At 43.0% G+C, this 16,426-nt stretch overlaps 1 protein-coding gene across 1 annotated transcript in view; it reads right to left on the bottom strand.

The window, feature by feature from the left end:
* lasp1 (LIM and SH3 protein 1) overlaps positions 1 to 16,426 on the bottom strand; it is a 154,126-nt gene that overhangs the window by 27,994 nt on the left and 109,706 nt on the right. The window contains exon 4 of the mRNA XM_043674841.2: positions 9,947 to 10,054. Coding sequence (XP_043530776.1) covers positions 9,947 to 10,054 — 108 coding nt within the window. The remainder of the gene's footprint in view (positions 1 to 9,946; positions 10,055 to 16,426) is intronic.

Genomic DNA, 16,426 nt, shown 5'->3' with positions numbered 1-16,426 from the left:
ATTGGCAGCTGTTTGTGTTAAACTAACTTGTAGGGCTCTTAGAGTCAACTGGGAAAATTATGGGCTCATCCAAGAAGGAACCCACCTCTTGGGTGAGGCATTGAACAGAGACCCGATCTGCTGTCACAGTTGAATGCGAGCGATCCCAACGCACACTCTTTCAAAACCGACACAGGGGGGCAGTTCTCCTCAGTGACATGGCCAATATTTACCCCTCAACCTACAGTCACAAAAATGGTCACTAAAACAGAAATAGCTGGAAAAGCTCAGCAGGTTTGGCAGCATCTGTGCAGCGAAATCAGATTTAATGTTTCAGGATGGGGTGAGCAGCATTTGCACTTCTATTGCACCTTTCCTGACTTCAGCTCTATAAGTCAATGAGGTGCTTTTGAAGCATAGCCACTGTTGTATCATGGGAAACCACACATTTTAAGCACAGTGAGATACCACAAAGCAACTTGACAACGACCAAACAATGTGTTTTTAAAATGTTTTTGGATGACTCAGAAATATTGGCTGCTCTGACCCATCTTTAAAAGAGCACTAAGGAACCCTGAAGTCCATCTGAGGCCCTGCATTAGTATCTCATCGGGAGCAGCTCAGATAGTGCGGCACTCCCTCGGAATGGCACTTAGGGATGCTCAAAACCCTCAGTGTGCTGTTCAACGTGAAAACATTTCCAGGCTCAGTGCTACTATGTTTGACAGCCTGGCAATGTTCAGCATATAAAATAGAGTTACTCAGACAAAGGTATCGATGGGCTTCTCACATCCATGTAATTGGAGAACTGTAGGAGGAAATAAGTTTGATATGTTCTCAGAATTTTGGCTACTGCAGGTCGAAGAGGCTGGAGCAGACTTTGCTTCTGGGACCGAGAACGGAATGTAGACATATCTTGAAAGACAATATTCACAAATCATGCTTGTATAAAAAAAGGGATTAAAGCCAGATTGGATTTCAGACCAAGACGAAATCCCAGAATAGCAATTAAATGGCTTGGCCGCGCTGTGATAGTGGTCTGCTTGGTTGCACCAGATGCATCATTAATCTTGAACAGCTTGCAATTGCCAGATCTCCAATTGTCAAATTTGCCAACTCCATAAAAAGACTCTGAGGTGTAACAGAGTAAGACATCAGACACCACAGCAGGGAGCCCAGAATGGACATGCATTCAGCATTACTGCAGAGCTTTCTAAATATCCCCTCAAGAACTCCAGCAATAAATACAAAAGAAAGGACAAAAGAAAAAAATAAGGTATCGCTCGCTTTTTCTCAGGTTGCTTAAGGCTGCTAATCAATTGCCAAAATGACACTACCATCGTACAAGGTGACGGAGATGGATTTGTGTCACAGTAACATGCAACATTCAAAGTCTTCATTTTTCCCTCAAAGTTGATGTACAAGAGAGACGCACTGTGCGAAACAGAGTCATTAAAGCTGTAATCTTTGAAGTTTGATCTTCTAAGAACGCTGCAGCACTCTAATCTTATGTGGTTACACAGTTTTCTCGATTATTTTTGTAGTTAGCTTAAAGAACTTGGCTGTCATTGGATGCTAAGTCTGTCATTACAGGAGCAGTAACCCTCAATAATCAGTGTCCTGTTTTTTACCCGACTGTGCAGATAACTACAAATAATCGAAATGTGATTCCGTTGCAGTTAACAAAGAAACGCACAGCAGTACAAACCAGAAATATTTTGTCTTACCCAGTCAATAAAACTAGAAATAATTTGCAATTGAATGCATGTCCCCCAAAAGATTGTTCGTATTGTATGACAGACACACATGTGTATTTATATAGCACCATTCACCATCTTGGCAAATCAAAGTGCTCGACAATCTAACAGAATATTGTTGAGGTATAGTCACTGTCACAACAAGAGACTGTGAAGGCTAATTTGTGCAAAAACAGTAACAAGACAAATAATTTTTCAGTAAATCTTAATTGAGGCATAATTATTGATAAGTACATTGGCGATCACTCTCTAGTTCTTCTACAAGATAGCACAATGGATCTTTTATGTCCACCAGAGGGTGGTTTAACATTTCAGCCAAAAAGAAAACGCTTCTAATAGTGTGGCATGGGCAGTGCCAGTCTAAATATTGTTTTCAAGTTTCGAGAGTGGAACACAAACCCACAACTGATGACTGGGATGTGGTAATGTAACCAACTGTGCCATGGGACTAACTAAGGGGGAGGACAGCTTGGAACTTTACATCCCCATTCCCAATTATTATTAGGTATTGTCTAATCAACCTCTTCAGAGGTGGTATTCAGAAACAGTTCTTGAGAAAGGGTCACTGGACCTGACCTGTTAACTCTGATTTCTCTTCAGAGATGCTACCAGACCTGATGAGCTTTTCCAGCAGAGCTGTTCTGTGTTTCTGATTTCCAGCATCTACAATTATTTCAGCCTTTAATGAAGGAAGTATGCAAAGGGTGACAGTGATTCAGTACATACGTTGTCAGGGCCTCATCCACCAGGACCTTTTAAGAAAGCAAGTACATCACAGGAATTCCTGATGTTTTGACTTCAGTGAATGCGGCATTGCACTCAGAGATCATGTTCATTTAATCCCTTCATGTGCCACAGGATTTCAACATTAAACATAGAAACATTGACTGGCTAGAGCACAGCAAAAGCCCATTCGGCCCCTCTGCAAGAGCCATTCATTTTAGTATCACTCCCCTGCTTTTCCTCCACCTCCCTGCAGATTTCAGATCATGGTCCATTTCACTTTGAACGTCCTGATTGAATCTGCCCCTACCACATTCTCTCTCAGGTAATGCATTCCATGTCCAAACCATTCAGTTTTCCCTCACGGTATCACTGGTTCTTTTATCAATGACTTTTAAGCTGTGCCCCTTTGTTCCTGATCCTTTGACCAATGAGAACATTATCGTTCAATCCACACTATCCAATCACCTCATCATTTTATGACATTACAAGGTCAGAGGATTTTAAAATGTTTCATTTCTCTCTGCAATTTTACTGAAAATGGGAATGAAAATGACAGAATAGAATCAGTTCTATCAAGATAGGCTGTCATCACATCACTGACATGGCATAGTGGCTAGCAATGCACCACCAACAAGATGCTCTGCAGCAACTCATGAAGGCTCCTCCAAATCCACAATCTTGTCCACGTCTTTTAGCTTCTTAGATCTGGAGCAGATACGTTGTAACACCACTTCTGCCATCATCTCTCCAAGACATGCAATGTACTGACACTGAAATATATCAACATTTCTTCACCATCACTGGGTCAAAATCCTGCAAATCCCTTCCGAACAGCACCGTGGATATAGCTACACAGCAAGAACTGTAGTAGTTCAAAGTGACACCTCACCAACACGTCATGAAGTGCAGTTGGGGATGGTCAATAAATGGCAATTGATAGCACTCATGCCACACACCATGAACAAATTTTCAAAATTCATACGTTGAGGAATGTTTTGATCACAGCGGTCAAGTTAGTTGGGTGGCATGGTGGCTCAGTGGTTAGCGTTACTGCCTCACAGTGCTAGGGACCCAGGTTCAATTCCTGGGACTGACTGTGTGGAGTTTGCAAGTTCTCCCCACTCACCCAGTTTCCCCTGGTCTCCTCCCACAGTCCAAATGTGTGCAATTAGATGGACTGGCCATGTTAAATTGCCCCACAGTGTTCAGGGATGTGCAGGCTAGGTGGATTACCCATGGAAAATACAGTGTTACAGGAATGGGATAGATCTAGGTGGGATACTCTTCAGAAGGTCAGGATAGGCTTGATGAGTTGAATGGCCTGTTTCCACACTGTAGGGATTCTAGGATTCTAGTCCTCAAGTGTTTATTATGTACCAGCAATGCTACAAAATGTATCGATTATCCTGAGTTGAGAAATCATCCCCACCCTCGCAATCCATAACAAACGTACCAGGAAATAGTTGAATACAATAACAGGTTTTCATTTCCAAACCCCCTTTTGTTCAATGAAGTGATTTCCAACTGGAATGTGACATCAGCAGTAGCTGCCAGAAATCACCAATATCGCTATTATCCTTTTCTTATTAGAGATAGTAGGTGTTTGAAGGCTGCTGTACTGACCGTGGATTGTGGAGTCCACGTTAACCAATCAACATCAAGGGGCTTTCTTCAAGCCCCTTGTTCTCTGATTAGGCAAAAGTGAGCACTGCAGATGCTGGAGATTAGAGTCAAGATTAGAGTGGTGCTGGAAAAGCACAGGAGGCCAGGCAGCATCAGAGGAGCAGGAAAATCGACGTTTTGGGCAGGAGCCCTTCATCAATTCTCTAATCGTTGAGGCTAAGAGATACCATATTGCTTGTCTCAGCTCAACCAATCAAATTTCCCCAGGCATTACAGCCGTTTCCCTTCACTGTAACTTTTAGACAGCTCTTAAATGATTCCATCTTTATTAGTCCCTGGGTGTTTGGAGAAAGATTTAAAAAGGGATCTAAAGGCAACCTTTTCACACGGAGGATGGTTCTGAGTGGAACGAACTGCCAGAGGAAGTGGTGGGATGCAGGTACAGTCGCAACATTTGGACAGGTGCATGACTAGGAAAGGTCGAGAGGGATACAGACCAAACGTAGACAAATGGGACTAATTTAGTTAGGGAAATTTGGTCAGCACAGACTAGTTGAACTGAAGGATCTGTTTCCATACTGTATGACTTCATAACCACGTGTGAGAGTTTCTTCTTTGTAACATTCCCAAAGATGCCTTTCTGGTGAACCCCTGTTCCCCATGCCCCACTGAGAAAAGAGTTAAACCCTCTACCAGCTGAAGAATAGTAGAATGAGAGGTGATCATAGAATCTAGAATAGTTATAACAACAGGAGGCTATTCAGTCCATCACATTCATGTTGGCTCCTTGCAAGACCAACTCAGATTCACTCATGATCATCTCTATAATTGAGGATAGGGGAAGTGACCGGGTCAGTGATGAGAGATCGCTTCCTCCAGTTAGTGTGTCAAGAACAAAAAGGTCATACTCTCAGGATAAGGATCTTCCATTTATGACCAAGATGGAGAACATCCACTTTTGAACTTCTGCACCACAACGTCTGAGCATTCATATATCCCAGAGTATCGGTAGTTCTTGGGAAAATCAGAGGAAGCGATGAACAGCAAAGAGGAACTGACATAAAGGATCAGCAGGTCTTATTGAATCAAGGAGCAGACTCAAGTGGGTCTCATGGGGTACTTCAGTTCCCACTGCTATATTTGCCTCTCCAAGATGCTCTTGAAGTAGCTGTTCCCATTTACAGTTTTCTATATTATTAACTTCCACACCTAACTCGATAATTCCGTCCTGGCTGAAAGCTTTTGACATTCCCTCATTCCACAAATCCTTTCAGTAGGGGGTGCTGGAGATGGGAAAAAGAGCAAATATTTTGATTCATTTGAAGTATTGGATTGAAAAGTAGTGTGATTTCAACAGAATCAGGAATGGATCAATCTAAATTTGGAGAAAGCAAACTACTTGTATTCAGCCACTTCGACTGCTGTCCCTGATATTTGTGATCAATATAAATCACTGAGCTAAGAAAAAGGTCTGGAAAGCAGGACACCCAAATCTCTTCTCACCCCATCACCATTATACATTTACTTAATTTTTTCAGCGTTGTGTTCACTGAATTGTTCCTGTATTTTTAAAATGTTTTAACACATTTGATATACTGGAGAGCAATGCCAAAATGACACTAGTTCTAAGGTTTACTTACTATGTGTTAAAACAGCTCTTCGATAACAAAATGTCTCTAGAAGACAGAAGGTGGTGGAGGAGTGTTGCTTTTCAGCTAGAGACCTGTGACCAGTGGAGTGTCACAGGGATCAGGGCTGGGTCCACTGCATTTTGTCATTTATGTAAACGATTTGGATATGAGCATTGGAGGTGTAGTTACTAAGTTTGCAGACAACCCCAAAATTGAAGGTGTAGTGGAATGCAAAGAAGGCTACCTCAGAGTACAACAGGATCTTGATCAGATGGGCCAATGGGCTGAGAAGTGGCAAATGGAATTTAATTAAATGTGAGATGCTGCATTTTGGAAAAGCAAATCAGAGCAGGACTGATACACTTAATGGGAAGGTCCTGGGGAGTGTTGCTGAACAAAGTGACCTTGGAGTGCAGGTTCATAACTCCTTGAAAGTGGAGTCGCAGGTAGATAGGATAGTGAAGAAGGCGTTTGGTATGCTTTCCTTTATTGGTCAGAGCATCGAGTATTGGAGTTGGGAGGTAATGTTGCAACTGTTCAAGATTGGTTAGGTCACTTTTGGAAAACTGCATGCAATTCTGGTCTCCTTCCTATCGGAAGGATGTTGTGAAACTTGAAAGGGTTCAGAAAAGATTTACAAGGATGTTGCCAAGGTTGGAGGAGTTGAGCTATAGGGAGAGGCTGAACAGGCTGGGGCTGTTTTCCCCGGAGCGTCAGAAGCTGAGGGGTGACCTTACAGAGGTTTACAAAATCATGGGGAGTATGGATAGGATAAATGTACAAGGTCTTTTCCCTGGGATGCGGCAGTCCAGAACTAGAGGACGTAGGTGTAGGGTGACTGGGGAAAGATTTAAAAGGGACATAAAGGGCAACTTTTTCACACAGAGGCTGGTGCATGTATGGAATGAGCTGCCAGAGGAAGTGGTGAAGGTTGGTACAATTAAAGCTTTTAAAAGGCATCTGGATGGGTATATGAATAGGAAGGGTTTAGAGGTATGTGGGCCAGTTGCTGGCAAATGGTTGGGATTAGGTTGGGATATCAGGTCAGCATGGATGAGTCGGACAAAAGTGTCTGTTTCCGTGCTGCACACCTCTATGACTCTATGACTATACCCAGAACTCTGGCTCCCAGGACCTTCCCCTGCAAGCTTCCATCTACTTGAACCCTCAGAGGTTCCACCCATTCTTAAGGAATCAAGCACTACGAACATAAATCAGTGAACAGACTAACAACTAATTAGACCAATACACTGTGGAATCTTTCTACTCTCCAAATTTTCAACAAGGCAGGAGGGTTAGACCTTTGTCTAATGCTCTGCCTGTGCTGAACTATTCCTGGCCAGAGGGAGGTACTGAGAAGTGCTCTGCTGTGATTGTCTCTACATTTTCTACAGTGAAATAAACCTCAACATGACTGCATAATCACAGGCATAAAGTGGATGCGCTGTCTTGCAGTGTTTTTGCACACACAGAATTATTAGAAGAGACGCAGCAACACACCCTTCTTTAACAATTTCCATTGCCAGAAACTGTTCAGTATTATTTGTTTAAACAACTGTCAGATTGCAGGCAGGGACACATCCTTAACTGAGAAACAGTATTATCCTGAGTTAAGGCAAACTCCAAGCATTAAGGAGAAAGTGAGGTCTGCAGATGCTGGAGATCAGAGCTGGAAATGTGTTGCTGGAAAAGCGCAGCAGGTCAGGCAGCATCCAGGGAACAGGCGAATCGACGTTTCGGGCATAAGCCCTTCTTCAGGAATGGAGGGCTTATGCCCGAAACGTCGATTCTCCTGTTCCCTGGATGCTGCCTGACCTGCTGCGCTTTTCCAGCAACACATTTCCAGCTCCAAGCATTAAGCCCCAGCTAATCCAAGCACAAGAAATCAATGCCCTCCAAATTGCTCCCCCCATCTGCAGAATTTTGGATTTTCTGCAAACGGATTTTGCATGTTTATTGGGATAAGGGCAAACCAGTTTTAAATTTTCTCTCCACATTCTCATTTTTTTTCCCCCACTTAAAATCAAAATATCGTTCCTCTTCTGAATTCTCCTCTCAGTACAGAAATACACACATCCTCTTTGCAACCTATAAATCATTCTACTCCAAGATTGCAAAACGACAGAATCATTTGCATACCTCAGCCAGTCCCTCCCTGCCACAGATTTTCAAGACTCCTAATTTAAACCACTGCTTCTGGATTCGCTCCATCCTCTGTCATTTCAGCCTTGGCGTTGGTCTCTGGTAGGCTTGGCCTTTCACCTAGTTTCGTCAAGGTGCTTAAACTTCAAATTTCCGTGCAGCAGAATGACAAGCATCAGGTGTACAATATCCCCCTGGCTCAGTCACTGCGTGACCAGAAAATTGCAAAGCGAGTCTCCCTAAGAGATCATCCATTTCAAATTGCATGCGTGAAGACAACAGCCCTGCACACGCCAAGTAGAGAGTCTGCAGCTAAAGAGCTGGATCTTTGAAAGAGTGGAGATAAGGATTTTATTTTCAGATACAGAGTTAGCCTGACCTGGAACACAATGCCCAAAGGTCGGAAACAGATGCAACCATGACTTTCAAAAGTGAAATCGATTTGGACATGAAGTATATAAAAAAAAGTTGCAGGGTTATGGGCGTGAGGAGGCAAAGGTTAGGGGTTTAAAGGTTTGAGCAACATTTCCCCAGGCACAATAGACCCTGACTTCTTCCTGAAATCCATGATACTAAAAATAATCTAAAGCATATGAGCTTAGAAGATTATTTCAACGTTAACTTTGATCAACTGCACTGTGCCCTCTTAAGCCGGCAATTACACGATCAAGACCTTCCAGCAAGGTCCTCGATAAAACAACAGAATTTTGAGAAGTCACCATGGAGCCAGTGGAAGGCAGAGAGGGGAATTCCTCTGTTGGAATCACATACAATCAAGACTCCAATCATCATCACAATGTTTCACGTGCACTTCCCATACATCACTAGGTCATTGCCAATAGTGCTTCAGTTGTGAGCTCTGCTTTAGGAACTGAAACTTTGCTTTCGCTTCATGTCACCAGAGTATAGCAATGAATTAGAGGCACAAAGTCAAACGCAAAAATGAACTGAGAGTTTATACCCATCAGGAAACAATATGGGTCGCTGTCAAACAGGGAAGCTGAAGGATGACCTAATCCATGTCTTTAACATTAAGAAAGCTTTTGATAGAGAGGGCACAGAGAGAATATTTCCTGAGGAAGAAGATAGCTAGTCATCAAATAGGGCACTTTGAAGACACTTCATTCCATGGCAATGGAGTTGTTGAAGTGAATATTGATGATGTAAATACTGAGAGGATAGATAAGATCAAGAGAAAAGGAAAAGGGGTGTTATACTGATTGTGTTATGTAAGCAAAGATGGGAGAACACTCAAATGATCACACAAAAAAAATGTACAACAAGGGAAGATCAGGGTACTTTCTAAAGGGTATGAAGTTAAATGCAATGGATTTCTGAAGAGACTTTGGGGTTCAGGTGCACAGATGTTTAAATTGTCAGGAACATTGCAGGAAATAATAAAGAAAGCTAATGGATTGCTGGCCTTTATATCTGGAGGACTGGAATACAAGGATACAGGAATTATGCTGCAGTCACACAAACCCCTGGTTCGACCCCACTTGGAGTATGGACAGTAGATCTGGGCACCACACCATAGGAAGGGTTGATTGGTCTTGGAGGGAGTACAAAATCGGCTTACAAGGAGGTTATGAGGTGAGATTATACAAATTAGGCCTGCTTTCTCTCAAATTTAGATGAAGGGGTGAAGTCTTCAAGATATTAACTGAAAAAGACAAGATAGATAAAGATAAACTATTTCCAGTAGTTGGGGATTCTCGAACTACAAAGTGAGGTAGAGGTTTGGAATTCTTCCACAAACAGCAGTGGATGCTGGATCCGTTGTTAATTTTTAATCTAAGATAAATTTTGTTCAAAAAAATATATTAAAAAGGGATATAGGCCAAAAGGCAGGTAAATGGAGTTAGACCACAGATCAACTATGATCTCATTGAATGGTGCAGCAGGCTTGAAGGGCTGAATGATCGACCGCTGTTCCTACAAGTGGTGTATAAACATCAGCACAGATTGATTGACATGAATGGACTGTTTCTGAATACTTGGGGCAATTCTGGGTCAAGGGTAGACAAATCTCTTTCAAACAAACCATTTCAAGCAGCCCACAGAACATGGTTCCTGGAAGATACTTACATTGCTGACCAGTTCTTGATTCTTCTTGATTCGCTCCAGTTCAGGAGTGTTCGCCACAGCGCTAAATCCTTTCCCTTTGTTCTTCTCAAAATCTTCTTTGTATTGCACCTGATGGGACAGAGGAGGGAAAGAGAGTTAGATTGACAATCTCTTAATAAAAACTCGGCTGCCAACAGGATGGTTACACATCATTAACAACTTCAAAAACAAGGTACTCAGCTTCTCCCCCATTGGATACAACAGCATTAATGTTCCATAGGAACCCATGACCTCTCACCCCAGCAACATCCCCCTTCTATCCTTTTCTCCTTTGTGGACTTTCCCGTGGACGTAGGAGAATCATCGCTGAGGTAACTTCTAGCATTTTGACCAGAACACAAACGTCACTGCTCCCCCATGTCCACCACATTCAAAATTCACTGCCCTCACCACCATTGGCACATGTTACTGCACTGTTCATTGACAAGATGCACTGCACTAATACACTTAGGCTCCTTAGTCAACACCTTCCAAACCCATGATCTTTCTCATCTAGAAGGACTAGGGTAGCAGATGCACACGAACATCAACAATTGTAAATTCCCCTCCCAGCCACTCACTATCCTGCCGTGAAATATAGTTGGCACTCTTTCACTGTTGCTGGGTCAAAATCCAGTACACCCTTCCTCGCAGCAACATGGGTGCTCCTACATCCCAGGGATTACAATGGCTCAAGGCAGCAGCTCATCTCTGCCTTCTCTGGGATAATACATAATGGGAAATAAACACTGGCCCACAAATATAAAATAGGCTGCATTTTGGAGTAATTAATTGGCGACAAGATGTTTCCAGTGACCTTAGTTTCTTGGAAGGTAATTACAGAGATATAATACACTACATCATGCTTAGTCTAGAAGAATCTTCTCAGGGCGACACGGCGGCTCAGTGGTTAGCACAGTGCCAGGGACCTAGGTTCAATTCCAACCTCAGGCAACTGTGTGGAGTTTGCACATTCTCCCAGTCTCTGGGTGGGTTTTCCCCGGGTGCTCCGGTTTCCTCCCAAAATCCAAAGATGTGCAGGTTAGGTGAATTGGTCGTGCTTAATTGTCCACAGTGTCCAGGGATGGATAGGTTAGATGCATTAGTCAGGAGAAACGTAGGACATTGGGTCTGGGTGGGATACTCTTCGGAGGGGCGGTGTGGACTTGTTGTGCCGAAAGGCCTGTTTCCACACTGTAGGAATTCTAATTCTAATTCATTTGACTAAAAGATGACTAATCTCCCACACACTAGATTGTATGGGCTCCAAAAGAATCTCCACACTGGAAGGGTATGGATGACAGCACATGCAATAATTTCAAGCAAAATTAGGAACGGGAAGCAATTTGTCTCCATTCCGAACAGGAATAAAGCAAGTAAGAGGCCCCCACTATTATTTGACTTCTAAATGCACCTCTCAAATTTCAAATCTAATGTTAATCTTGCTTTTTGTGCACCTTATTTGCAGCTTTAACTTTGTATTCCTCGCTCTGTTCCATCACCCTTTGATCTTTGTACGGGATGATCTGCCTGTATTGCTGGCGAAACAAAACTTTTCACTGTACCGAGGTACATGTGACAACCATAAATCAAAATCAAAGAGGTTACCTGATCATGCCTGTGGCTAGAATTGACAAACAAACTCTACCAAGACTGAAATGTTTGCACCCAGTCCATCGCTGAATCAAGCTTTGGAAAAAGTAATTCAACACTTTAGCAGTTTGAAACCCTAGCAGAAATGACTTATTGCTTATGCCAGGTATGCATTCTCTCTCGAGAACAGCTCTGATTTTTAAGCACACTCTCCCCTCTCCACTTACTGCAATTCAGTTTTGACAGTACATTGCAGAGGTCTTAAGAACCCACAAAAAGAAAACACTGAACAGACACATGCCAGAATCTAGTGTAGAATATGAAAATCACGCTGGATGGAGCAATGTTTAAATCTGCAAGTGTGACATCATAACCAGATTCATTCACAAGAAAGATTAACACCACATACGGATTTTGTTCTTGTTGAAAAAAAAAGTGTTTACATTCACATGAATATTCTGAGCAGAAGTTTGATTTATTTTCAAAGAAAGCAGCAATTAGATTTGGGTGTGGTGGGGGTGGCTGCGCGTGCAGGAAGGTGGATGTCAATTTGCCACCCACTGCACACAGCACCCAGTATTCTGTTTCAAAGGTTCTATTTCCCCTTCCTTTGTGCTATCATTCCAGAGGACTCTCTATTCCTGGAATCTTTAACCCTTAAGTACTACTCCATTTAAAAGCAGGAAGCGATTTATTACTTTTTATTGTTACTAAATCTAGGGGAGGAAGCTGTGGCCCAAAAGCCTCAGTTGCTGATGGAAGACACGTCACACATGTCAAAAAGAGAACAAACAGTGGTAGAAACCTTAGCAAGCTCCATTTGGGTCGTATGCGACTCCAGACCCACAGCAACGTGGGTCATTGCTCTCTGAAATGGGTCAGCAACCCACTCAATTTGTTCTGTACCCAGTCTATGGTCCCTCTGATTTTCCTGCCTTTGCAGGGAACTCTGAGGTCCATATGTGGTAGCAACTTCAAGCATGGGAAATGAGTGCATTTGCACACTTGCATCAGTGTGTGTGGACATTCAAGGCTGGCTGGAAGGATCTCAAAGGGTTAATATTTGAGTGAGTGCAATAAGTACCGCCTACTTGTAATATTCCATCATTGGCAGCCCTGCTTTCAGCAATCCATTCTTCAATCTGGAGTTCCTACTGACTACATTTCCTCATCTTGGGGTGGTGCGCTGGCTCAGTGGTTAGCGCTGCTATTTCACAGCAGCAGGGACTCTGGTTCAATTCCATTCTGGAGCAATTGTCTGTGTGGAGTTTGCACATTCTCGCTGTGCCTGTGTGGGTTTCCTCCGGGTGCTCCGGTTTCCTCTCACTGTCCAAAGATGTGGGGATTGGGTGAACTAGCCTTACTAAATTGCTCATAGTGTCCATGAATGTGCATGTTAAACAGATTAGCCATGGGAAATGCAGGGTTTCAGGAATAGGGTAGGAGGGTGAGACTGGGTGCGATGCTCTTCGGAGGGTCGGTGTGGACTTGTTGGGCCAAAGGTGGAGAAAGTGAGGACTGCAGACGCTGGAGCTCAGAGTAGAGAGTGCAGTGCTGGAAAAGCACAGCAGGCCAGGCAGCATTCAAGAAGCAGGAGAATCGACGTTTCGGGCATAAGCCCTTTATCATTGATCCGAGTGGCCTGTTTCCACACTATAGGGATTCTATGAAACATCTCTCCCCTCCTTTAAAAGACTCTTTGGCCAAGTGTTTGGTCACTGTCTTCATAGCTCCTACCTCACCTCAATGTCAAGTTTTATTTGGTAGCTCTCCTGTGGAGCATCAAAGCAAATGTCTGAAATATTAAGTCACTATCTAATCCAAGGTGCTATTGATATCAGTAGCAAAGAGTGTAGTGCTGAAAAAACACAGCTGGTCAGGCAGCATCCAGTGAGCCAGAAAGTCCAAGTTTCAGGCTTAAGCCCTTCATCCAAAAAGTCAACTCTCCTGCTCCTCGGAGCTGTGCTTTTCCAGCTGTGCCTTTCCAGCACCACACTCTTAGACTCTGATCTCCACCATCTGCAGTGCTCACTTGCTTGGTTATTGATATTAGTCTGCTTTCTTCACCAAATGAACAGGACTATCTTACAACACAAAATGTACTTTTTGCTTCATGGCTGTGTCTCAGCACCTTCTCATGTTAGGCCAAAGATAACCAGTAAAAAGCTCACGAGCACAGGCTCTCAAGACGCTGACGTTCCAGTTACATTGCCAACATTAACACTCTATTTATAGTACAGCACTGCCTGTGGAGGAAACACTGCAAAGCAAATGAGTTGTTGCATACGCCTCCGTGACAGTTTTAAATAATCTGAAAGCAAAGCAGCCACAATGACGATCGCTACCCATCTTGGCCTCCCTCCCCCTACAAATTACGCTTCTGATATTCCTTCCCTATGTGCTGCGTTAGTATAATGCACTTGACTCAGAATCAGAACAATGTCAATCAAGTTCCAGTCCAGCAATTTGAGCAAAAAAATCAGACAGTATTGAGGGAGTGCAGCACGGTCAGAGATTTTGTCTTTTACTAGGGTTAATTCCAGAGATGAAAGGCTTGTTTTGTGAGCAGCAAGTGAGCAATTTAAACCTGTACTCGCTAAAGAGTTGCGAAGAATGAGAGATCTAATTAAGGTATACAGGATGCTAAAGGAGATTGAAAAAAGTAGACGGTAGAGAGGATGACCCACAAGGGGGCACAATCTAGAATGAGAGGTTATAACTTTAAGCTAAGGAGAGCCAGATTTAAAACAGAGATGAGGAGGAATTATTTTCAAAGAAGGCGATGACCTAGTGTGTTATTGCTGGACTGTTGATCCAGAGACCCAGGTATGGTCGAAGGACCAGTGTTCAAATCCCACATCGGCAGATGGTGGAATATTGAATTCAACTTTTTAAACATTCTGGAATTAAAGTGGCCAATGTTGATTGTCAGAAAGACCATCTGGTTCACGACTGTCCTTTGGGGAGGGAGTTCAAAGTTAAAAATCACACAACACCAGGTTATAGTCCAACAGGTTTAATTGGAAACAATAGCTTTTGGAGCACTGCTCCTTCAGCAGGTAGTTGTGTTCCGAAAACTAGTGCTTCCAAACAAACCTGTTGAACTATAACCTGTGTTGTGAGATTTTTAAACTTTGTCCACCCCAGTCCAACACTTGCTCCTCCATCTTATGGGGAGGGAAACTGCAATCCTTACTGAGACAACAGTATCTCCTCAGACAACTTTCAGGTTTGGCCTGATAAACAGCAAGTAACCTGCAAAAAAAACACAAGTGCCAGGCAATGACCAACTCCAACAAGAGAAATCTAACTATTGATGTTCAATAGCATTACCATCACAGGATCCCTAACTAATATCTTCCTGAGGGTGACTATTGACCAGAAACTGAATTGGACTTCGTTTTTATATGCTATAGCTACGAGAGCAGATCAGAAGCCAGGAAGCCTGTGGTGAGTAAATCATCTGATTGTCCAAAGCCTGTCCACCATCTACAAGTCAGGGGTGTGATGGAATACTCCCCACTTGCCTGGATGAAAACATCTCTAAGAAGCAAATCAAGAAGTTTGACACTATCCGGGACAAAGCAACCTGAAAAGGGGGAGAAAATGTTGCTCAGTTTGGTCCATTTTAAGCAGATGATTTCAAACTAGAAGCAACGGTCATCTTTACCTGGAGGAGGATGCACAGCAGAGAAAGGGGGAGAAAAACAAGGAAAAAGCAAATGTCTCTCTTCAATTCATCAAGTGTCATTGACACAGAAGCAGCTGTATTAGAGATTAGATTAGATTACATTACAGTGTGGAAACAGGCCCTTCGGCCCAACAAGTCCACACCGACCCACCGAAGCGCGACCCACCCATACCCCTCCATTTACCCCTTACCTAACACTACGGGCAAGTTAGCATGGCCAATTCACCTGACCTGCACATCTTTGGACTGTGGGAGGAAACCGGAGCACCCGGAGGAAATCCACGCAGACATGGGGAGAACGTGCAAACTCCACACAGTCAGTCGTCTGAGGCGGGAATTGAACCCGGGTCTCCGGCGCTGTGAGGCAGCAGTGCTAACCACTGCTTGATTCATTGTCCCTCATGAATATTCCAGTAGAAATGACCAATAGTTGACGCTGAGTAATAGAGATGCATTCAAGGGGAAGCCAAATTAGTATTTGAAAGATAAGAAGAGTTCTGAAGGAAGGAGGCATACACACGCTGAAAAATTAACTGTTTCTGATGCTGCCACACCTTCTGAGTTTCTGCAGCATTCACGGTGTTTGTTTCAGATTTCCAGCATCTGCAGTATTTTGCTTTCATTTATAAGGGAGAAGATTATGCTAATAATGTGAAGATGAGGAAGCATGTTAAACACTGTAAATGAAACATTAATACCATCATGTAGGCAGGCTGTATGGCCTACTCCCATGAAATATACTCTGCGTAATTCTATGTAATCTGAGATTTGAGATAGAGCGGAACTAGTTTGTAGTTGTTTAAAAGGAACAGCACAGTATTTTAAAGGCCCTTTACATCTGTGATAATAAATGATCTGTTCATGCTGGTTTACTTCTATAGTCTGTGACTTTCCCCAGGAGATCCTAAAAATTCTCAATTGTGTTTTCAAATCCCTGCATGATCTCACCCCTCCCAAACTCCAGAACTTCCCTCAAGTCTCCAAGATCACAGAGTTTTCCATTTCTTACCTCTTGCACATTGAAATAGACAACCACTTGACCAACCGGCAACGAAGCTTAATTATTTATTAAAATGAGGGGAAGCGCAAGTGTGAAAGAGAGATTCTAGCATGGACTGGATGGGCCTAATATCAGGTTTGTTCTATAAATTCGGTGTAAAATTACATGTAACAGATGG

Source organism: Chiloscyllium plagiosum, unplaced genomic scaffold, assembly GCF_037043375.1.
Source record: "Chiloscyllium plagiosum isolate Xiang-an unplaced genomic scaffold, Cpla_swu_hap1 HiC_scaffold_32, whole genome shotgun sequence".
Lineage (NCBI taxonomy): Eukaryota > Metazoa > Chordata > Chondrichthyes > Orectolobiformes > Hemiscylliidae > Chiloscyllium > Chiloscyllium plagiosum.
Note: the sequence above shows the minus strand (reverse complement) of the source record. Positions and strands in the feature narration are given on the sequence as shown.